The sequence below is a fragment of the Perca flavescens genome, chromosome 18 (genome assembly GCF_004354835.1).
Source record: "Perca flavescens isolate YP-PL-M2 chromosome 18, PFLA_1.0, whole genome shotgun sequence".
NCBI lineage: Eukaryota > Metazoa > Chordata > Actinopteri > Perciformes > Percidae > Perca > Perca flavescens.
The window spans coordinates 2,442,996-2,468,151 of record NC_041348.1 but is presented as its reverse complement, the minus strand read 5'-3'; the positions used below and the strand labels follow the sequence as shown (position 1 = coordinate 2,468,151).

General features: G+C 41.5%; 1 protein-coding gene across 1 annotated transcript; it reads right to left on the bottom strand.

Annotated features, from left to right (window-relative positions):
• Window positions 1-8,428: 8,428 nt before the first annotated feature.
• traf3ip2a (TRAF3 interacting protein 2a) lies at window positions 8,429-15,877 on the bottom strand. Its single transcript, XM_028606070.1, has 7 exons — window positions 15,728-15,877; window positions 14,234-14,409; window positions 12,575-12,663; window positions 12,422-12,490; window positions 12,241-12,345; window positions 10,762-10,836; window positions 8,429-8,640 (listed from the first exon to the last, which is right to left on the bottom strand). The coding sequence occupies exons 1-7, from the start codon at window positions 15,862-15,864 to the stop codon at window positions 8,494-8,496; spliced, it is 798 nt and encodes a 265-aa protein (XP_028461871.1). The 5' UTR covers window positions 15,865-15,877; the 3' UTR covers window positions 8,429-8,493.
• Between the last annotated feature and the right edge of the window lie 9,279 nt (window positions 15,878-25,156).

Genomic DNA, 25,156 nt, shown 5'->3' with positions numbered 1-25,156 from the left:
TGGGGAAAAAAAAAAAAAAAGCTATCCTAAAATACATCAAACAAATAGGTATCACTTAGAAACATCAAATCCATTAAGAAATTATACAATTTAGGCGTATTGAAAAATCCATTAAGAGCAATTGGGCTGCCCTTAGCAGATATGCTGTTAGCTTATATGGGAATATTACATTGATACAAAAGGATGACATTATCATAAAATACAGTGAGATGAACATGAGGCCACCACGGAATAACACGGACATGTTGTAACATCTGAAATATTCATATCATTTATATTCATTATTGACTATAGTGATTTTTCATAAAGGCAGTTTTTATGGAGCTTATGCACAAGCATTTAAATTGCAGACAGATGAACCCAGTCTTGGCATATTGTATACTGTATCTCCTCTTCAGGGTCGTAGCTCATTGCAGACATTTTTTTTTTTATCAATTGATATTCTACATCTATCACAAATAAATTCTGGCATTTGATATAACCAATATTCTTAAATGTGACTGGCATTGGAACAACATTTAGACCATTGTATAGGTAAATACAAATATAATTTAACAGTTAAATTAACGCAAACAATGTTAAAAATACAAAAAATATATATTCTGGTGTTTTGGGTTGTAATTTAAGAATCTCTTGGGGGGGTGGGTGGCACTGGTGGAATTACAACTTATGACCTCAGAAATTTCTGAAATTCTGCTCCTCTGGTAACTTTTTGTTTTATTTATGATTTTAGTGTCAGAATTACAATTCATCAAATGGAAATATCTGTTTTGACTCGGAATCGACTTATTATTACAGATAAATCTAATATTTCTTCTAAACGTGATCACACTCAGAAAAAAATATTTTATTGGTATTATAGTCTTTCCACCTTAAAATCAGTCATGCTATTAAAGTCACACATTCAATTAAAGGTCCCATGTCTTTTTTTGTTATAAATCAGGCTGAGGTGCTAAATAAATACTGTGAATGTATCAAAACGCTCAATCCACAGAGAAACGCACACAGCCTTATTCAGAAACTGTGCCTTTAAACGAACCAACGGGACTTTCGTAAGGTCGTGATGTCACAACTATACTGTACATAGGTAGAAAGTGACGCTACAGTGCTGTTACATTCAATTCATTCCCTGGCTGCAATGACAGCGCAGAGACTCCGAAAGTGCAGATGCAGAAGACCCGGAAACACTGACCAATCAAAACTGGCTGGGCTTTTTTAGGAGGGGGGGCTTAAAGAGACAGACGTTGAAACGGAGTGTTTTACACAGAAGGTAAATACGGATATATTTAAACAGACAGTATGAGAAAAATGTGTTTTCTGAACATTAAAGCATGTAAACATATTCTATTAGAACCCCCCACCCCATATGAAACTTAAAATGAGCATAATATGGGACCTTTAAGACTTTATCAGTTATAACCGATAGCCTTGTTAATCTTTTAAAACCTCCCAAGCAGACGTTTTTTGTGACTCTGCCACAAGAGGTAGTTCACGGCAGTGTGTTTGATGCCGTTTTGCCTCCTACACGTTTGATCAATTTAGTATTCCAGTCAGATTCCTATAATGGCCTATACATAGCAGGCAGCAGTGGTGGATGTGCTGAGCTCACTGCTTTCTCCTCTCCACTGATAGAGCCATAACCTCTCTAAACAGCTGGTTCGGTCCGGTTCATGCCGGGGACAAGAATGAAAAGTGTTTCATTTGCATTTTCATCTTGATGGAGGGGGAACCTCTGTCTGCCAGAGTGTGTGCTGACCTTGAGTGAGAGCCTGACCGTCTTAATCAACCAATCAGCAGGCATCTGCTTACGTCTGCCAGCACCACGCCTGAGGTCATCGAGAACATACATTAAACCGACCCAGAAATATGATATATGCCATATTTAATGCAGTGTTTGCTGGGAGCTTTTATCTAAAGTGCTTCACAGTATACTGAGTGCATATGTATGGATGTCCTCAGTGGGAGCAGAGCCTCAAACTGTGATGGTGAAAGTGCCATTTACTACTTACCTCCATCATGAGCACCCACTTTCCTCTCAGCAATAATGATGGAGGAGAATTAAAGAAGAAAAGGAGTTCAATTCAATTTGCAATTTTATTCATAGTATCAAAGCATAACAAGAGTTTTTGCAAGACGCTTTAGAGATTGAGTAGGTCTAGACTCAATCCCAACAATTCCAATAATTTCCCCAAGAGCAAGCATTTAGTGCAACAGTGGTTAGGAAAAACTTCTTTTTAGGCACAAACCTCGGACAGACCCAGGCTCTTGGTGGGCGAGCATCTGCTGCTGCCGGTTGAGGGTGATGAACTGTAGCAATTATAGGAACAATAAAGATGATGAAATTATGACTAGAAATAATAGTTGTAGCAGTTCAGGGCGTAGCAGGGCACTGCAGGGCATAGTAGAGCGTAGCAGGGCATAGCAGGGCATAGTAGGGCACTGCAGGGCGTAGTAGAGCATAGCAGGGCGTAGTAGGGTGCAGCAGGGGTAGCAGGGCGTAGTAGGGCGTAGCAGGGTGCCGAGCAGGACCACGGTGGCAGCTGCAACCAGGATTTAGGTGCCACCCTGAGCCAACCTGTGGCTTAAAGGAAAAGATCCCCCCAAAAATACAAATCCAGACATCATCAAGCCAACCCCATGTCAGTGAAAACTGGTAGAGGTACACAGAGGAACCCTAATAAGTTTGATCCTAAACTATTTATGTCAACAGCCCCAGACAAATATCCCAGTGTATTCAGCATCACTTAGTTAACAAACATTACCAACTCAAGGGCCACTTACTAGCTTTTTCCTGAGCTTTCAACCAGCGTTTCCTTACCCAATGGAGTTTGCGTAGCTGTTATAAGAATGGCTCAGATGGCATGGGTCGTACACGGGGGGAGATGGTAACCCGTCTCTGTTCAAAGATGTCTGCAGCGTCATCCACTGGCTTCTGGTCAGTTACCTTTTCTTTTTTTTTTAACAATATTTTTATTATTTTTTCATTGCAATTATGACAGTATCACAGTAGCAGCTCCCCTATGTCTTCTTCTTTTACAAACCGGTCAAATAGCCTCCATATTTTCTCATACACCCCCAAGTCTCTGAATATATGTCAGTCTGTCCATTGACATACATTGCGCCATATTCTTGATCCGAGCACCAATTGTAGGTGCCTACATTTTCTTCCAGATGAGAGCTATAGTCCTTTTTGCCTGTATTGTAGCAAAATCAATATATTTCCCAATTCAGATTTGTTGGATACAGGTGCAGCAAAATCATCTTAGGGTCAAGTGGGTCAAAAATGTTTTTTTTGAATTTAACAGGAGTTGTGTATGTCTGCATCAGCCAATTTAATTGGAGTAGCTTTAAATTAGACACAAGTTTCCTTCCAATTTTTTTCTAAAATGTCCTCTTTTATGACCGCCCTCCATGTCTAACTATCGATGATTCTTTAGAGCCAGATGCAAGCCAGTTATTTATTGATGAAATGACTGTAAGAGCCATTTTCATTTGTTTTGGGTGTAGGACACAAATTGTATACTGATGTCACTAGTGTGCTTTTGAGTGTCTATTTAGGTAGGAACCTTTTAACAGGTAACAGGGGGTGCTGTTAATTGGAGGAGCACAAACAGTTTTTGACCGCATCAAATCGCTACACACCGCAACGCTCATGTGGATGTGTAAATGTTTGTTGATGGAGCTTAATGGACACATGGATTCTTGCACGTTCATTTGAAGAACATTTTGATCAATAAATGTCCATCAAAACGCAACAATGACTATTGGAGTGATTTCTACAGTAGGCTACTGAGCGGTGTAAGGTAGAAGAGAGCGCGTCAGCTAGTTTACTAGCCATAGACTGTTAGTTTCAAGTCTGTATAGCAGGCCCTCAGTGGCTTTACGTTTTTAGGCTTAGCCATTATAATGACCTTTGACCTCTTCCCAGGGGATGCGGTTTGGGTCCGGTGTTGACAGACAGCTGCTGTTGTCTGTTTGTGGGAAAAAAAGGAATCCTCCACACTCACGCTGCAGTGACAGAGGCAGGCTGACCTGATTGTTACTGATTCATCACACTGTGTCAGAGTGTCCCATTAACAAAAGCAAAAAAAGGAGGAGATACTATGACAAGAGCTCTTTAGACACAAATTAAGGTTGTTTTGATCCACTTTAGCTGGACTGATGGTTGTTGTGATGGATATATCAAGGCGCAGAAAATAAATCATAAACTGAGCCAGTGTTGGGAGTGTATTTTACAAGCAGCAGGGCAGATGGAGAGGGGGATCCAGATATCTACATCTGGTTGCTTTGGGCTCACCAGATAAGGCAGAGTCAAGTGGCACGCAAGTCCTGGAACAATGACAAACAGTGGATTTATTGGTACTGGCAGCACTGTGTTTACAGACTGCACCCTGTTGCAGGGGCTGATAAAAGCCTGGATGGACATCACCAGAGTTCCCCTCATACACACACTGATGTGAGCAAATCATTTTTGTCAGGTTTGGTAAACAGGCTGACAGAATTGAAGTAGTCTGTGCACACTGACAGGGCACAAATGATGAAGTTCAGGGTGAAAGCTGGCAGTTGGACGTCTCTCACAATACGTTGGCTTATCAGGGAGTTAGTGCTCAACATATGGACAGGATGTGTCTGCTGGGCCCCGTCTACAGCTCCTTCAGCACAATCATGACCCTCGTGAACTCACTGGGTAACAATGGCATTTATTCTAAAGCAATATGAAAACACAATATAAATATCATAAACTAATATTGAATGGAAATTGAAGCTATTGCCATGAAGAAGTCACCAAGACTGGGAGTAATTATTTGGGACATGCTGCCACCTGCTGGTTTATTTATGGTTTATTGGCTCTACAGAAATACACAAATGGTGTACTGTGGAACCCCTAGAATAAGTATAGGCTTTACAGTGTTTATTATGATCTATTAGTAAATAGTTCAATTTAAAAATAAAAGCAATTATAAATTGATTAACCCCTTAACGCCGACTGTCGCTAATTTGCATCAAACCCCTTCCATTCTGACTGCAGGCGAGATAGCGTGTGTATTCCCCCCAATGCCGGTTTGTTTACATGCGATACATACCTCGGAACCTTTTACACACACTGGTTTCTCGTAGGACCGGTCGGAGTGGGCGATACATCCGTTTCACGTAACCAAAATTAACCCTAACCCTACCCCTAACCCTAAACCTAATTCTACCCCTAAACCTAACCCTAAAGAAACTACTGTCAATGTTAGGGAATAGGAGAGTGTTTTCTTTCTTGCCGTTGTCAAGATCCATGTATTTGTCATTTACGGTTTAGAAGTTCTAACAACTTTGTGACATTAATGAAATCTACTATGTGTTTTATTAATTTTACCATTTTGTAAAGAATTTTACCATAATGCCTGTTGTCGCTAATTTGCATCATACCTAAATTTATATCTATTCCATATGCTATAGACAAATTAACAATCTCAACTTAATTTAGCATCAACTTGGAGCCAGAAACACACATAATATTTTGTTTATATAATTGTGAATAAATTCAGGCGTCAAGGGCTTAAAACCATTTAAATTCAAATGCTGCATTAATAAGGTCAAAATTAAATAATAAAATGTTGAAAAGATAATTAAATCAGTCTGTAATGATGGTTTAAAAATCACTATTTTAAAGTGGAATAGCAAAATGAATTGCAAAACGTCTTACTATCACTTTCCATTTCACAAAAATTTGTCTTCTGCTTTAATAATTACAGTTTCTATTTCATGAAGCTGCACTAATCAATATTTTCACATTAACAATCAAGGGTTAAATGACGTGGAATGTAATGGTGACAAACCCACAGAGAATTATCAGCCCTGCACTTCCCCTCAGCTCTCTGGAGCGTTAAGTCTCTTTTAGCTCGGAGTTTTGATGTAAAGCTATAGTGCGTAGTTTCTGTTGCTCCGATTAGGAATTCTAAGTAATGACAATACAACTGTCCGCGCGTCCACATGATACAAGCCTTCCGTGATCACAAACCCCCACCCCTCCTCCACACGGTTGCCTGTAGCCAAGGAGGACACGGAGGATTAAAAAAAACATGATGGACTCTTCAGAAGAGGTAATCATCTTCACTCGAGTTTCTGTGTGTGAAAGTCAAGCGGATTACATTACATGTCATTTAGCTGACACTTTTATCCAAAGTGACTGACAATTGCTATATATGTCAGATGTCGCATGCCTCAGGAGCAACTAGGGGTTAAGTGTCTTGCTCAGGGACACATTGGTTGATGTATTGCAGTGGGAATTGAACCCAGATCTCCCACACCAAAAGCATGTATCATATCCACTGCACCATCACCATCACAACACAATCTTCTGAACACAGTCATACTGAGAAATACAGAGAGAGTTGTGTGGAGCTGATAGTCATAATTAGCTTTGTATTAACTCATTTGGCAATGGCTTGATGTAACAGACGTTCATTAATATCAAAAAGTTACGCACCAAAGCTTTAATGGCACAATTTAACTGTTTTGGTTCACTCCCAACACTCTCATCAGCCTCAGCAGGAAGCTGTTTTCAGTGAAAAAGCTCTGATAAACCAACAGTAGCTACCTGCCCAGAAACAAACAGCAGACTGGACAAAGTTAGTGAAGATCTGGAAACATAATGGAGCATTTAGCAGCTAAAGAGAAGCTCTCAGACGCAGATGGGAACCAAAACAAAGTGATATGGAAAGTGTAGAATAGAGCCATACTATTCAGTGACCCTACGCCCACTTTCATGGCATGGACTCAACCATTCTCACCTGACTTCACTCAGTCCCAATCATGGTGGTCCAAACTCACCTGACTTCACTCACTACTAATCGTGGTTCAAACTCACCTGACTTCACTCACTACTAATCGTGGTTCAAACTCACCTGACTTCACTCACTACTAATCATGGTCCAAACTCACCTGACTTCACTCACTACTAATCGTGGTTCAAACTCACCTGACTTCACTCACTACTAATCATGGTCCAAACTCACCTGACTTCACTCACTACTAATCGTGGTTCAAACTCACCTGACTTCACTCAGTCCTAATCATGGCCTACTCCACAAGTCCCACCCATTTCCTTTGTTGTGGCTGGCAGCAACATGAAGCAGCATGTGAGGGCCCTTCTGTCCCAATGATTCAGAGACAAAAACCTATGGTTGTACTTGATCTTGTCTTTTATAAAGTACTTGAAAGCAATACTTAAGTAAAAGTACAAGTATCTTAGCAGAAAATGATTTTGGTAGTTAAAGTCACCTTTTAGAATATTAGTTGAGTAAAAGTCTTAAAGTACCTGATATTTACTGTACTTAAGAATCAAAAGTAATTTTATGATATTAAATGTACTTAACTATTAAAAGTAAAAGTAAAAAAAAAACTTTAATAACTAGTGTGGCTTCCTTATAGTGAAGCATAATATAATAAGCATAATTCTCCTTAAACATCAAATTCATATTCTGACATCAACTAAAGAGAAACAGAAACTTTTTTGTGAGCATGAATCTTTTACTCCAACGTATGAAAACATTTCTTGCAAGTATCACGTAACAAAGACGCTGAGGAGAAATGTATGTACAATGTAGGTTTAAATAAGCACATTGGCTGAAAGTAGACAAAAAAATTGTGGGCGTGAGAGCAAGTTATAGAGAAGGGACTAAGATGATTTTTTTAAGGCTCCGTGCTCTAGCGATGACATCACCGACTGTAAGTCACACAATACACACCCATTATAATCGTCCTGAAAGGAACACAAAACTTAAACTTAATATACACAAAAACTGTTAAATATATCAATTTGCTGAGATAGAGCCTAATAGCTGAACTTTTTGTGAATGGTTTAAAGTTTGATTGGTGTCTGTAGGTAAAAGTATGAAGTAGGAGTAGCGTTTTGAAGTAGAACAGGATTTGAAGCTTGCTCTCATTGACTTTTATTGTAAAACATTTTTTTTAAAGCTTAATATTTTAAAAAGGTATAAATAGCAGAACCAATGTTCAAGAAGTCCCATCATGTGCTTAAAGAACTGAACATTTTGATTTTTGAATGTTTTTTGTAGGTGAATGCAGAAGTTAGAGGCGACTAAAGAAATAAAGAATAAAGAATCGGATAACAATACTGTGAATGCTGCTGAATCTGGTGTCTGCTGGAAATAAATAGGGAACTGTTTTGCTAACAACTTTGTAAACTGATGATATTTTAATGTTGTGTTTACAGCTTGTTCTGCGGCCCCAAATCAAGATTAAACAGTATTCATTACTATGATATTAGAAACACTGGTACATTTTGTTTTTATATATATATATATATATATATATATATATAAAAAAAACGAACAGCAAAGCTGTATCTGAAAACACTTTACGACTAATTTTCCACAGTATTAACAGTCCTCATGCATACAGCATGTTGAGGCCTTGACAAAAGGATCCATTTATTTTAAATTGCTTATGTTCCATACTTGTCAGTCCTTTGTTTAGTTTTTCTCAGAGGGGACGAACAGTGAGGGTGAGCCCAACCCCTTGTTGGGGGATGATGTAGCGCTCCTCCCTGAGCAGGCGCAGCAGCAGGTCCTGGGTGTCCTGGGGCCAGTGGTAGATCCTGGTGCTCTGGAGCCAGTTGGGGACATGTCTCTGTAACACAGACATACAGCACCAAGGGTAAGTGAGTAGAGCTAGCGCTAGTGTATATCAACAATGTTTCATTTCTGGGATTGTTCTGGTGCTGCCGGAAATTCTGATGGATGTCTCTAATTTTTGGCCAGATATCCGTCATCTTCCTCTTTCTTTGTGTTAGCATTTTAAACTCTGGTGGATTTGTGAGGACTATGGTTAACTGCTCCTCAGATCTCTGCAGGGTAAATCCAGACAGCTAGCTAGACTATCTGTCCAATCTGAGTTTTCTGTTGCACGACTTAAACAACTTTTGAACAAGCGTGTTCGAACATGTTCTATCAAAACAAGTTCCTTCCCGGGGCTATTTTGCAGAGGCACCGTGGCTCTGTCCGGCGCTTAGTGCCGCCCCATACAATTGTGATTGGTTTAAAGAAATGCCAATAAACCAGAGCATGTTTTTCTCCCATCCCGGAAGGGATGTGGAGGAAGGTCTGGCAATGCGAGACTAAGCTAGCGCTTAACCCAAAGCGGTATGTCCTAATGTACTGAAGACTAAAGTATTTTAACCAAGATACAACAATGACTATTGGCATCCAACAACTACATCTCCCATAAGTCTTAGCCATATATGCTATATGCCTGGTGTGAGAAAGGCCTATTGTCACTGGCGGTTCTAGAGGGGGCATTATTAAGCCTGGACCCCCCCCCCCATAACTGTGGCAAATGTTTCCCATCTGGGCCGACATTACTCTCCTTAAAAAGGCCCTTTTCAAGTTAGAGTGAAGACAATATCATATGAAACCACATGACCTAGGGAATCTATCGGTACCAACCATGCCATGCTAGCTTGTTGGCAACATTTTCTCTTAGCTCAAGATATCTGAATGAATATGGGTACCTACAGGTCTCCCCTTTACAGACATGCTTTATGATATTTCATGCAGTTTTTTCATGTGTAAATGTGTTATTTTCACCTATTTTAAAATTATGTATTTGACTATTTCTGTATACTGGGGTCCCTAAACGGTCTTGGAATTACATAAATTGGGTACGACTGCATAGCTGAGACTTTTGTGGATTCAATGAGTTTATGCGTGATGATGTTATTCCGACAGTACCTATTTCATTGTAGTGAGACCAATTTTTGAAACTTGACCTCACTGTATAAAATGACCTGCTGTAACCTCTCGAATAAGCACAGCCTCATGAAACTTTACAACCCCAAACTACAGACCTAGGGTATTAAGAGGATGTGTGGCTTTAGGTATATTGATAACAAGTGGGTTTCTGAGCAGTTTTCCAAAACAGAAGTGCTCCTCATCCAGTCGCCAAAATCGCAATTCTTACAGAAGTCTCCAAATTTTAAAGGTTTTTAAAAATCACACACCAAATCACAGCATGGATTTTCTATGGTTGTAAAAAAGGTTAAATTCTGCACCAAATCTGTGTAACAAATGGTATCAACCCCAAAATTGCTGCAACAATTTATGAGACATAATGGAGCATGAGAGCATCATAAACTTCTATCATAATGTTCTGACCCCTGATACACTCTAAAGTTTCATTTAAGTCATTTAATATGCGCAAAATGTTGAACTTGACACACAGTGCTGAGCTGCATCCTAAAATTTCTGATGACGTATACCACTTCTATGTGGCTTCTACTGTTAGCCTGCTATCTTCCCCTAAAGATCCACTGTCTCCACTAAAAAAAAAAAGACAAAAATGTGTCTATTGTGGATCTCTAAGGGTTAATATGCGTGGTGCCCCTAAAATCACATGTGGCCCCATGGCTGGCCGCCTCATCTAATACGGTCTAGAACGGCCACTGCCTATTGTAGCCTCTGTCGCCTCAGCTACTGTACTGGTTAGTGGTTGGTGATTTGAAATGAGGGCTAGCACTGTAGAGAACTGCTCATCTTAAAAGTTCACTTCACCCAAATCACAAAAACATGTTTTCTCAATTATCTCATGTGGTCTTCTTCATTCAGCAAAAGGAGCTGAGTGAAGATGTGGTTGAAAGCTCTGAGAGCTGACACATCTGTGTCAAGAATGAATTTTTTATGCTCATATTGTTTTTTACTTTTTGTAATTTGGGAGAACAGACTCTTCACTGTGTTTGCTGTTTATTGTACTTACCTTGGATGCATTAGGAAATACCACAGGTACCAGTCTGAAGTTAAGGCAGCCTTGTTGGATGAACTCATTTTGGATCTTTACCAAAAGAAACACATACTAATCAGTGCTTATAGTTTCCCATACGCTTAATAATACAGCCTAAAAAAATACTGTAATTAAGTGCTTCCTTTGCATTTGTGTGATTCAAAAATAGTTAGCATTTGTCTATGTGTCCATGTTAACTGTAAGTTGTACTTAAACTGCTGATACACTGTAGCCTGGACTTAAAAATGTACAGAACTCTGAAGTCTGAAAAAGGTCATGAATACAGAGAGTTGCAACACGCATCATTGAGCAGTGACAGTCTTCTAGGCCCACAGTCAGGTTGCTTGAGCCACTGTGACACACTAACACCGTGGGACAGTGGGTGGAACTGGCAAATAAAATGCCCTGTTTTTAAGTCCCAGTAGGCATTTCCTCATTCTCCTGTCCCTATTGTCATGTGGTAGTAGGGTGTGTAATGACAGAAACCTGCCACCAGAGGGTGATATTTCACACAGACCTCAGATGTTGACAGCTGTCTCGAAAACTAACATACAATATACATATTAAAACAAAGTACAATTAAAATCACAAAGTGATACATGAAAATAAAGTGTGGAGAAGTCATCCAAAGGCCTAGTGCAGGACCTTCAATGGTTTTTAAGCCAAGGACCCCTTAACTGAAAGAGATGGATCAGGGACCCCCTACTACATATATTGTAGAAAATTAAGTTGTATAATAAACTGGGTCTACAATAACGTGTGGGTCGTCTAAAGCTTTTATACATACATTTTTAGTGCATAGATAGCTAGATAGCTAATTAAATAATAGATGTTGGCATGATTTTATAAATCAAGGTTAATACTAAACATGCATGTGGCACAGTGAATCCTTAGGATTAACTGCATTTGTGGATACTTTAGATCAGGGAACCCTTAACTGAAAGAGAGATGGAGCAGGGATAGCCTGGTCCTACCAGACTCTGGTCGATTTCATTTGTACAGAGAGTCTGACCTCTCTCCATTGACAAGTGTTAACTTCCTTGAAGGCGGGTACTCTGTTGAATTTTAAAACTATTGGATCTGCCCAGTGCTCTGGATCTGACGTAACCAATCGCCAACGTTTGGTCGTGACGTATGTCATGCTCATGTGTAACATGAGGTTAAATTCAATTAAATTGTATTTATAGTATCAAATTATAACAGGAGTTATCTCAGGACACTTTACAGATAGAGTAGGTCTACACCACACTATAATTTACAAAGACCCAACAATTCCAGTGATTCCCCCCAAGAGCATGCATAAATGCGAGGTTAGACAGAAAAGAACTATCGGCTTATATTTAGCATTAGCATCGATAGCGTTAGCCTTAGCCAACTCCTTCACCACTAACGGAGCGAGCTGGAAAATCCAACTGTTCCCGAACCCTGTAAGTGGTTAAGTGTGCGAATTGTCACCTGATTGTGAATGTACTTGGTGTGCAGACCATGATCGTCATCTCCGTCTCCCTCCACGTCCTCCTTGTACTTGGGGCTGATGACCACGATGATGAGCACTGATTTCTGTCAAATGACATCTCACTGTCAGCATTACAAGTTTGATTCATTGTCTCCGCTCTGACTCATTAGTGCCACTTACGTCGTTCAAATATCTGTCCATCCACTTGTTGATGCCCATTCTTCGGATTGGATTATCAAAGATGTCAATCTGTCGACAGACAGGCAGAGGGTGGGTGTTTATAATGAAAAATCACTGAGAATCAAAAGTGATGGAAGACATGGCATAACTTACTGCTGGTTTGAACCCCTGGTCAGTCAGAAATTTGGTAAAAGGAATGATTTCTTTGGCTGTATCCACTGAATATGTGATGAAAACATTCCCTGTCAAAAGAAGGTCAGTGAAACATCCTTAACTATTACATTCTTAGGGATTAGAAAAAGAAGGTTACATGCACATGTTCATGCAGGGACATTGAGTAAGTTTACATGCACACCAATATTCCACTATTATTCAGAATATGACAATATTCCGAATTTGAAACGGGTCAAATAAACAGCATATTCCGGTTGGATATTCCGAATAAGGCCTTTTTCCAAATATAGCATTTTATGAGTAAAACGTGGGATATTCCGGTATTATTTGGGTTTTAGAGGCATTCTTTGGACATGTATACAGCGCATTCGGAATATGCGTCTCAATCTGGGTTTTTACCACAGTTTACGGCCTTGTGCCTGTTTACTACTTATGGTCAGCTCTGCGCGTTGCTATGGTTGCTGTACACAAACCAACCAGCAAACAGTTTGCAAGGCTGCAGACCAAGCCCCCAGGAACAGCACCATGTCTTGAAGCAACCATGGGTTCAGCGGCCAACGGTGGAATTGCAACGTCTGACAACCCGCTGGCCCAGAAAGACTTTTCCCATAGACTTTACATGGCAAAAAAATACCTAACAGGCCGAACACTTCTTGTTCAAACCATCATGTTTTAAAATTTTTGACATGCACTAATAGCCAAATCCAGAATTATTTAACTAGGCATGATGAACACACATATTGAACGCAAGCAGACCTGTAAAAATGGATACAATGGCAGTAATTTATCATATGTATTATCTTATGATACATCCGAGCGCTGTATGATGTAAAGCCTGTAACGTGGATGTAACGTTATTAACGACTCTGTTCCCAAACTGCCGGGGTTAGCTAACATTAGCGGTAGCTAGTAGCACGACTCAATGATTACATCTCCTTGGTTGTCTTAATACAAGCATCGTTTAATGTTATTTTGATGAGCGTTAAACAATGAAAACACAATGTTTAACATTAGTGAATGTTTCAGACATGATCGGCGAGTTCTCCACCGTAGAGCTACCTACTTGTTTCCAAAGAGAAAGCTCATGAACGAGCCGTGTTGCTAGAACGAGCCGTGTTGCTACAACAACTCAAACAAACTGTCGCTGTCACAATGTCCATTGTGATGTCATGGGCCAGTCAACGCAGAAGATCCGGGTATTTATCGAGCTCCATGACTGCGTCATGCGCTTTTGAGCAACTCTCAATGGAATGAACGGGGCTTGGCGCCGAACGAACGCTGTATCCAGTTCTCTTAATACCTCCATGCTGCAGATCCGATAAGGAGAAACACAGCTACTTTTCAATATCATCAAAGACTTGGATATCAACAGGTTTTTGGATATGCGCAAACATTGTGGCGACCTTTTCAAGAAGCTGGTTGAAAGAAGAGGGAGGCTGTGTTTGCACGGTACAACAAGTCCACCACCGTTGGTAAACTTTGACATTTTTTATTTATGTTGCACGGCTACATGTAAACGGGAATATTAGTGGAATATTCACTTTCATTAGGCATGTAAACAGCTTAGTTGGAATATCGTCTTTTTTCGGAATAATAGCAAAAACCAGAATATTACAGTATGTCAATGAAGTAACTTACTACACTCCTCAGACAGACTGATGGTCTTCTTGAACTCCCTTGTGGCTGGTCCTGGACCAGCCTGGAGGGAGCGATTCACACTGACTTCATGCATCACATCTCTCTGAGGGGCCACATACTGAGGCACAGACCCATGGGGAGCATCTTTACGTTGCAGCCTATTGTAGGGTGGAGTCCTGTGGAGGGAATAATAAAAAAACATCTGAATTCTTAGGAATTATTGTAGATGTAAGGTTAAATTGGAAAATCCATATTGCTCATGTAAGTGGTGAGGTCTTTGAAGATGCTTGGTATATTGAGAAAGGTTTATTCTTTGATACATCCGTATTCCTATTTAATTATTTATTATGGTCTAATTTTTCCCTATATCAACTACTGTAATATTGTTTGGGCTGCTACATCTCCTCCATTTCTCACCAAACTACTTGTAATTCAAAAGAGTTTCTTGAGAATGATTTCATATTCCAACAGAAGAGATCCATCTGCTCCTCCTTTAGGCCTTTATTTATATAGGACAGCTGAAGACATGAAAGAGAAGAGAGATGGGAAATGACATGCAGCAGGGGGTCACAGGGCGGAGTCAAACCCACAGCCGCTGTGTCGAGGAGTAAACCTCTAGAGATAGGCATGCTCTACCAGGTGAGCTACCCAGGCGCCCACATTTCACTTTTTTATTTTTATTTTTAAGATAATTTTTTGGGCATTTTTAGACCTTTATTTGACAGGACAGATGAAAACATGAAAGAGGTGAGAATGACATGCAGCAAAGGCCTGCACGTCAGAATCGAACCCGTGACCGCTGCGCCGAGGAGTAAGCCTCTATATATGGGCGCCTGCTCTACCAACTGAGCTATCCGGGGGCCCACATTTTGCTTTTTTTTTAACTCTTTCTTCAGATATTCACTCACACTCAACTAGACACATTTTTTTTCTTCCGTTTGCCTATTTGTCGTACATCAAGATATCCTTTTTGATAATCAGATATAGAGGTCCACTGCTGGGGAATTCATAGAATATGTCACTAAAACATGACTTCAGCTCACAGTTAAAAAAGTGTTTGATTTCATCTTAAAGTCACCCAGGTCTTGGGATCATTTTTGGTCTTTTTTGTCCTCTTTTTTTTCTCTCCCTGTTTTTTTTCTTGCTTTAACTGTGTATAATTACCTGATATATATTGACATAGTGTGTATGTTTACCTGTTTGTTTGTTGCTTCTTTTTTTACTTTTTTGTAGAGAAATGAGCATGTTTTAGTATATATTTGATTTTGTAATAGGGGAGGACGTTGAATAAACCTTTCGGGATTCTCTCCTCTCCTGCACTGTAGTCGCTTGTTTAAAAAAAAAAATAATCTATTGTATGTATTTCACTTCTTTGTGCAAATAAACCAAACTAAACACGCTGAGGTTTATGCAGGACATCTGTTCAGAGTTATACGAATCAATGTTGAAAACATCAGATCATAATGACAAACAGGACAGGAATCATTCTCATACCGTGACGGTTGGTGGTGTTGAGGCTCCTTGCATGGATCCGCTGGGTAATCATGCTCGTGATGATAATAATTGTTATTGTGACGGGGCAGATTTGCTGGAGGGCAGCACGCACATTGTCTGAGACGACTCCCCTGCATTGGGTTGGGGCCTGCAGAGACATACAAGAAGTTTCCAACTCAGCAGTAATGAGGTCATCCAGACTCAAACGGAAAACACAGTGCGCAGCAGCCAAATGATACCTTTTGGGAGGTTTGGGAGGCAACCTTTAGAACTAAATCCATCACAGATGTAATGATTACTGGATCTGTGCAGAATCAAATCAAATGTTCCAATTATGGAATACATTGTATCATTTATCCTACGTTTGGAACACAGTAATTCTAATAGTTTTTTTTAATGTAAAACAGCTCATGGTACCCTTTTCCTCTAACTATCACTTGAGACACACTTTTTTTCTCCTGTTCCTGCACTATCTACCTCTACAGCTAAGAAAGTTTATGTTTAAAGCCCCCCTCAGATTGGATGTAAGAACAAATGTAAGAACGTCTACACCACGTGTCAAACTCAAGGCCCGCGGGCCAAATCAGGCCCCTTGCAGATTTTGATTCAGCCTGCATATCAATTTAGGTTCACAATACATTTTGGCCCATCTAGTTTTTGTCACTTTTGCTGAAGCTTTTGGCTCTATTTTTTTTACGTTTTTGCCACTTTTCCTGACATTTTTTCACCCATTTTCTGATGTTTTTCTTTCGATGTTTTGTCAAGTTACTTTTCTGCAGACTTTTTGCGGTCTTTATGTTGACCAAACTGTGAGAAGGCTATATGAGACATGCAATAATACAGTAAAAGATGTTTGACTTTTTCTCTTAAATAAAAGCATGTCAATAAACATACAGTACATGTCTGGCCCTTAATGTGATTCTTATTCTCCAGTGTGGCCATTAGTGAAATTGAGTTGGACACAGTTTTCTAATGATAATGCATCACTGACACTGACCGGTCATGCGTGCTGCCGCAGGGTATTGTGATGGGACGTAGTAGGTGTAGTTAACGACAGACTTGAGTGAGAGAGGGGGCTCCAAGTGTTCTGCCTCCTCCACAGAGTGATCCTGGGGCCAGTTTGAAGGACTCGCAAAGCCTCTGCTTTGGTTTATCGTGAAGTCCTGTTCGTACAGCGGCGCCTGCTCTCTGAGGCCATGAGGCCAAACATCTGCAAACTGTCCCCCTGAGCGTGTAGCGGGAATGAAACAAGGTTCCGGGGCCACATGACAGGCTGCTCTGGGTTCATGCTGGTGCAGGCTCTCAGGGAGTCTCCACTGGCTGACATTGTTTGCTGCCCCCCTAGCTTGCTCATAGCCATGGTCCTGCAGCCGTTTGCTGGTCTCTGTATGTCCACTACACTGTTTGCAAGAGGCAGGCAGGGCCAAGTCCAGACTGGAGGATGTCATGCTCTCATCCATCTCAACGGGAACACTCTGGTGACGACAGAGTCCTAACAACAAGAGTTAACAAACCGGTTTTCACGTCACTCAGACATTTTTGACAGACTTATGACTGCTGCGAGTCTGATGGCGTTTTGTTTCCTACCTTGAGAAGAGGCCATTCTGTCACTGAGAAAAAGTGTCTGTTGCCTCTGGTGAAGAGAAAAGGAAAACAACGTCAAAGGAATTCAACGGAGTGTGACAACTTAAAGAGCCCAGAGACAGGAAAACAAGTGTAGTTTCAACTGAGAGATTCAAAGTCCACTTTTCAAAGTCATTACCAAGAAGTGAAAACTCTAACCCCGAATGGAAACGCACATTTAACAAACATAGCAGACAGAAAAGTATTAGAATGAAAGTATAAACTGTTGAGGCGTAGTATTCACAGTACACATTCTTGTTTCTTCCTCAGTGAATAGGTGTGAAACACTACACGTACCTTTAAAGGTGCGTTTGAGTGTGATATGTCAACACGATCGCTGCAAACTAGTACAAAGGTCAAAATCACGGATCTAAAGGTATGACAGGTATGCCTTCTTAAATGACAATTAAACTATCTCAAATGTTTTTAGTATGTTTGTCCATATAAATGTACACACAGAGAATAAAGCAGAACTTCACTGGGGTCCCACACCTACCTTTTTTGGATCCGCTTCTCCCTCAGCCGCAGCACAAACCTGTTCTGAGGCAAACAGGAAATATTCCCTCTATGCAAAGCAGGGAAGTCTCGTGACCCATTTATGCAAAACTAAACCAGTCAGGTTCAACTGTAACTTAGTCTGTAGCAAGTCTCATTTTCGTCAAGCAATGCAAGCATTCAAGCTATTCATTAAAATCAGTCAAAAAGTACACAATTGACTTGACATTTACACAAATAGAAAAAAAAATGTGTAGATGTATATGGGTATGCATGTGTATATGTGCCTGTAAGTAGGTATATATACACGTACTGTACGTGTATGCATATATAAATAAGCGACAAATTAAATTGTTTGTATAAACAGTAACTAGTATGTAAAAGTAGAAAAAAGGGGGTAGGACCAGACATGTTTTTTTTTTTACTTCTTCCTACTCCTTTTTTGAACATGGAAATCCTTATTTTATAAACATTTACAATCGTTTTAAAAGGTATGTTTGCAGAGTATTTCGTTTTTGTTGGTTTTCTTGCGTGTACTGAAATGTACATGTTCTTATTTATCTTTTATTTTATTTTGATCATGTTGAAATAAACTTAATCAAACAATAGCACTGCAGCACTGCTCACATTTATTCAGATTTTATTTGGAACAAATCATTATACTATTTAATGTTATGTGGCAGTTTTGGAGGAGCAAATATTTTCTAAATATTTTTTTTTAATAATTCTTTGGGCATTTGTAGACCTTTATTGATAGCTTAAAGGTGCTCTAAGCGATGTCACATGTTTTTTAGGCTACAACATTTTTTTGTCACATACAGCAAACATCTCCTCACTATCTGCTAGCTGTCTGTCCCCTGAACACACTGTAAAAAAAATCTCTTCACTATCCGCTAGCTGCCTGTCCCCTGAACACACTGTAAAAAAACATCTCCTCACTATCCGCTAGCTGCCTGTCCCCTGAACACACTGTAAAAAAACATCTCCTCCCTATCCGCTAGCTGCCTGTCCCCTGAACACACTGTAAAAAAAAACGCGCTCTCTGTGGACAGCCCAGGCTCCACAAATGGCAACAAACTGGGCAAACCTGCACCATCAAACATAACAAACAGTGTTCCAGCCAAGAAGGAGTTGGGGGTGGGAGTTGGAGGGTTAGTGCGCGAAAGCATGGAAGGGAAGGGACGGGATGAGGGGGGGCGAGCTAGCCTCCGTTTTGTTTGACAATACTTTGTACGCCAACAACAGGTAACGTCACCCAACATCGCTTAGAGCACCTTTAAGAGAGGAAAGGGGAGAGAGAGTGGGAATGACATACAGCAGGTCAGAGTCAAATCCACAGCTGCTGCATTAAGGACTGAGCCTTCGTACGTGAGGAGCCTGCCCAACCAGGTGAGTTACCCAAGCACCCCCTGTTGCTCTCCTTTTACTACTCCACGTGACCTGGGTGACTCAGAAGCTACAATTAGGCTACATACCGAAGAATATCTTTCAGTTATGGCCTCTTCATCACATGTATCGTTAATATAGTTCACCCCCACTGTTAAGGAGGGTTCAGGTTTAGAGGTTGATTGCCATCGTCATGGGGCACCGGTCAGAATGCATAGGAAAAAGCCAGAGAGAAGTTCAGTCCATTCAATGAAGATTTATTTAACAAAGGGGGAGGTAAATGATACTGGATAACATAACAGAACAGACACACATGGGTTGGAGAATCAGCTGCCGCCCCATGTGAAGGTGTTGAAGAGACTGACTGAGAGTGAGTGCAGTCTTAAATAAGGAGTGACCAGGTGAACTCAATCAGGTAATCAGAGCAGAAACAAAGCCAGTGATGAAGACAGGGGAGAAAAGGAAGTGAGGTACAGGAAGTGAGGTAAGTGTGAAAAGAAAGTGTCAGAATAAGATAAAAAATAGGGATCTTTAGTACAGCCGCCCCCAGATTTCTAGTTAGAAATGTGTTTACAGACCAAACCAGAATCAACGGTCATCAGGCAGGCCAGGAAGGGGGATTAGATTAACTACAGGTCTGACATAGGACTTGTCTTTCACTGTGACTGCAGCTGTCCTAATGTGGCCATCTTTGCTTGGTAGGAGGCGAGTCACCTTTCCTACAGGCCAAAGAGCTCTTGGTAGCTGCGAGTCAACAATCATCACAATGGAGTTTAGTTGCAGATCTGGTTTGTCCTGGTGCCATTTATGTCGTGTTTGAAGTGATGGTAGATAGGATTTGATGTAGTGTTTCCAGAAATGGTCAGACAATATCTGGGCATGGCGCCATCTCCGTTTACCGTGAAGATCAGAGTCTGGGTAGGACACTAGAGGGAGTGCTGTATCATGTCGTCCCATGATGAGAAGGTTGGGAGTGACTGGATCAACATCTGCGATGTCGGAAGACACATAGCCGAGTGGTTTTGAATTAAGGATGCCTTCAATTTCAATTAACACTGTCCTCAAAACCTCCTCAGTAACCATTTGTGCACCAATGGTTGTCCTGAGAGCACTCTTTACCGAGCGTACTTCCCTCTCCCAGACTCCACCGAAGTGGGGTGTGTGTGGAGGATTGAAATGGAAGTGGATTTTTCTCGTTGCCAGTACTGACTGAAGAGTGGGAGAAAGGTTATTCAGAGCATCCTGTAATTCTTTGTTTCCTCCTCTGTAGTTGGTTCCTTGGTCACATAGGATCTCGTTTGGTTTTCCTCTCCGAGAAATGAATCGTTAGAGGGCCATGAGGAAGGAGTCTGTATCCATATGACAGAGGAGGTCAAGATGTACACATTGTGTTGTGAGGCATTTGAATATTATACCCCATCTCTTCTCAGATCGGCGGCCGATCTTGACATTGTATGGTCCAAAACAATCTGTTCCTGTTGAGTAGAAGGGAGGTTTAAATAACCTGAGACAAGCCGCAGGTAGATCAGCCATCTTTGGGAAGATTGGTTTCGCTCTCCACTGCTGACATGAAACACAGTTGCGCTGATGTCGGCGCACTGCCTCTCGTCCTTTCAAGATCCAAAACTTCCGACGTATTTCAGCAAAGAGTCTCTCTGATCCAGTGTGATGCAGAATTCCATCATAATCCTGAATGATCAGTTTTGTCACATTGTGAGTGGGATCAAGCACAATTGGATGAATTGACTCCACATCTAGTTGATCGTTTTGACGTAATCGACCTCCAACATGAATTAGTCCAGTGGTACTGCACAGTTCTGGGGATAAACATAGTAAGCGACTATGTGGTGGAAGTGGTTTCTGGTCTTTGAGAGAAGCTAGGTCCTCACCAAAACTGTCCGCCTGTGCTTGTCGAAGGATTTCCTGTTCTGCTTTCAGGTAGTCAGTTGCAGAAGGATTTTGACTAGTCAGGTTGGTGAGGGATTTCGCAGTGACATCCAGAAGCTCTTGGTAAGTCTTGAAACCATTAGCAGCAGTGTTGATAATACCACAGAAGTAAGACCTTTTCAACTCCATCCAGTCATTAGATTCATCAGGTTCAACAGATTGAAGTTTGGGCCAAGTATCTGGAGGTTGATACAAGAATGGTGGGCCATTGTTCCATCGGTTTGGACAGAGGCTATCCGACAATGATTTGCCTCTTGTAACATCGTCTGCAGGGTTATTGGCTGAGTCAACATATCTCCAGTCCTGACTGCTTGTGAGATTTTGAATCTCCGATACTCTCGCTCCTACGAATACTTTGAAGCGGCAAGACTCTGCTTGAAGCCAGTGGAGTACAGTGGTAGAATCAGTCCAAAACGTTGTGTCTCTGATTGGTATGGTCAGTTCTTTTCTGATAAGGTCACAAAGGTGTGCACCGGTTAGTGCAGCACATAGCTCCAATCTTGGTACTGACAACTGCTTCTTTGGGGAGACACGTGAACGGGCTAACATAAAACCAACCTCCACTTGGCCTTTGTCATCTTCCGATCTTAAGTATGCAACAGCACCATACGCATGTTGAGAAGCATCACAAAAGATATGGATGTCTTGCACCGTGGGGGAAGTATCCATCTCTTTAGAAGTGTAACATCGAGGGATGGTGATTTGAGGGAGGTAGAGGAGTTCCTGTTCCCAGGATATCCAAGCTGCTAGGATCTCCTGTGGAAGAAGAGGATCATCCCATTCTCTTTCCTTTCTCCATAGTTGTTGAACCAGAATCTTTGCACGAGTTGTATAAGGTAGGAGGTAGTCTAATGGGTCATACAGACGAGCAAGGACTCTGTAGATGTAACGCATTGTTATGGTATGTACTTCCAAGGTTCTGTATTTGTACATAAAGAGGTCAGGTTTGCAGTCCCACAGCAATCCTAGTGTGCGTTCTTGGGGATCAGCTCGGCCTTCAGAGAGCCAAAGTTCACTGCTTTCGGATCTTGCTTCAGATGGTAAATGGCTGATCACAGCAGGATCATTGCTTGCCCATTGACAGAGGTCAAAGCCTCCAGTTGAAAGGGTAGCTCTTAATTTGTCAAGGAGTGTTTGAGCTGCGACGGATGAAGGGAAGCTTTGCAGGCAATTGTCAACATAGAAGCACTGGGTTACTGAATTCTGCACCAATTCATCAGGTTCGTTGTCCTTCACATGTTTCTGCAGGGCATAAATTGCACAACAGGGACTACAAGTGGTACCGAAGGGTAGGACTTGCCATTGGTACACTGTAGGGGGAATATCTTTGTTCATATCACGCCACAGGAATCGAAGGAGAGGCCGGTCTGGAGGCAAGAGACGGATTTGGTGAAACATGCCTTTAATGTCACCACTTACTGCTATGGCATGTTGCCTGAAACGCAGCAGTACACCAAGGAGTGACGGCCCAAGGATTGGTCCTGGTAACAGATACTTATTGAGGCTTTGTCCTTGGAAAGTGAATGAACAGTCAAACACAACTCGATCTTTGTTGTTATGCGTTACCATATGGTGAGGAATGTACCAAGCTTCGTTGCTGCTGCGAACCTCTTCAGGGGTCAGCTTGGCCACATAACCAGCTTTCTCAAGCTTAGCAATTTGATCACAGTATGATACGGCTTTCTCTGGATCCTTTGCTAGTCGGGTTTCAGTGTTACGAAGTCGTGACATTACTGCAGAATGGGGAATGTTTAGAAGAGGAGAATTTGCTAGCCTAAGAAGGGGAGTGGCATAGCGTTCAACTCCATTGAGTTGAACTCTTTCTGTGGCCTGTTCAAGACGCTTCAGGGCTTGTTTGTCTTGCCTTGATCTGATGACCGCTTTCTCACTGTGTATAGGTAGAGTGTCGAGTTTCCAGAGTCTTTCAACGTTGTAGTGCAATTCATCTGCAGGGGAACGGAAGGATGTAAACAGACATTGGACAGGCACAGCGTAATCTCGTGGTTGGAAGTCTGTGATAGGGCCTTGAAGTGTCCATCCTAGACAGGTTTTGACAGCTGCTGGTGACCTAGGAGGGCCTAGTCTGACAGGAACAATAGGAGTGATTAAGTGGATATGGTCTGAGCCTATGAGCAGCAGTGGTGATGCTTTGTTAATGGATGGTAATGGTATCCCTTGGAGATGCTTGTATTTCCTTTGAAGAGAAAGCACAGGGTAGGTGTGATCCGAGAGTGCCAACTGGCTTGCAGTAAATGCATGATTGATGGTGAAAGTTTTCTCAGGATATGCAACAGGAGAGAGCTGAAAACTTACAGATGAGCCATGAAGAGTTTCAACATCTTGGCGAACAGTTCTGAGTGATAGGTCTTCAGCTTTACCTTTCAGGCGAAGATGCTGAGCAGCTGACTGCAGAAGAATGGTAGGTTGAGAACCATCATCAAGGACAGCATAAGTCTCCAAGGTTTTCTTCCCATTCTGAAGCAGCACTTTTACAACTTTCAGGAGTACGCCATTGCAGTCACTTGGTCGGTCCAGATATAATGTCCTCACAGAGGTAGAAGGATTATTGGATCTCTGATTCATCTCACACAGGATTTGTAGATGTCTTCCTTTGCAGGTGGCACAGGACTTCTGCAAGTCACACTTTGCGGCTTGGTGAGTGCGAGCACAGCGCCAACAGCGTTTATTGTCCTTTATCCAGTTTACCTTTTGAGCCTTTGTCTTATCTATGAACTCAGAACATCTGCTGATATGATGTTCACATGATCGGCAGTATGCACAGGTTGCTCTTGACTTTGGAAGTGGTTCTTGAGTTGGCGTGGATTCATTGAGTTTGTGTGCCCCATGTAAAATGGTGGTTGGAGCAGGTATAAACTTACGGGAATGTCTTTGTTCATTGGAGAAGATGGAAATCTCTTTTCTGGATTGACAACGAGCCTCAGATTGCAACCAAGATGAAAACACAAGCAAGTCATACTTCATGATACCTTGGTTTCTGTAGACATGCCGTTTGAAGCGACTGGAGTGTTCTGCAGGCAGCTTGTCAAGTAGACGATCCACATGAGAGCCACAGAGAAGTTCTGCACGTCCTTGATCTTCCATAGTGCTAAGCAGACCAACCAGTGCTTGAACACGAAGAGCAAAGTTATCGAGAGCATGACCATCACCTGCTCTAATAGGAGGGAGATCCATGATGTTCCTGAGCTCCTTCAGTGCTAGTTGTCTAGGTTGCCCATAACGTTCATCAAGAGCATCAATGGCTTGTGTGTATGGGTCAGAAGCATAGGAAAAGGCAAGGGCTAGTCGTTTGGCTTGGTCCACTTTAAGATGATCTAGGAGAACATGATATTTGAAATGCTCCGTTTCATTGGGATTGAGTAAATTATTAAGTGCCATCCGTAACATCCTGTACTGCATTTCATCCTCTCGAGTAAGGTCCAGGAAAGAAGGACCCTCAAGCTTGTATACATGTGTTCTGCCTGTAGGGAGTGCCAAAGGTCTCGGTTTGTGGTGACTAAGAGATGTAGAAGACTGAGGCCTTAAAGGGGAATACGGCCTCTGCTGGGGGGAAAAGGAAACAAGAGGCTGAGCACATGAACTTTGTAGGTTAACCTCTGCTGGTGCTGCAGGAAAACTGGGAGGTGGCAGCTCTTGTAAAGGGATTGGTCCAGGTGTACCAGCTGAAGGAATTGCATTATCGAGGTTTGGAAAGTCAGGTAAATAGGGCAGGCTCGACGACATAGCAACAGGATGATGTCTGATCACTGGTGGACAGGAGGAAGAGTGATGTTGCAATTCAACACTTGGAAATCGAGCAGCTTGCGGTTGCGCTTGAGAAACTGCTGTTGGGACATGCACTGAGTGTCTACTCCCTGTAGATAACCCAGGCCAGGATGAACAGGAGGAATGAGGAGTAGATCTATCCATCATATGCTGAATACCCCTCATTGTCACTAAAATTTCCTTCATGATTTCAAC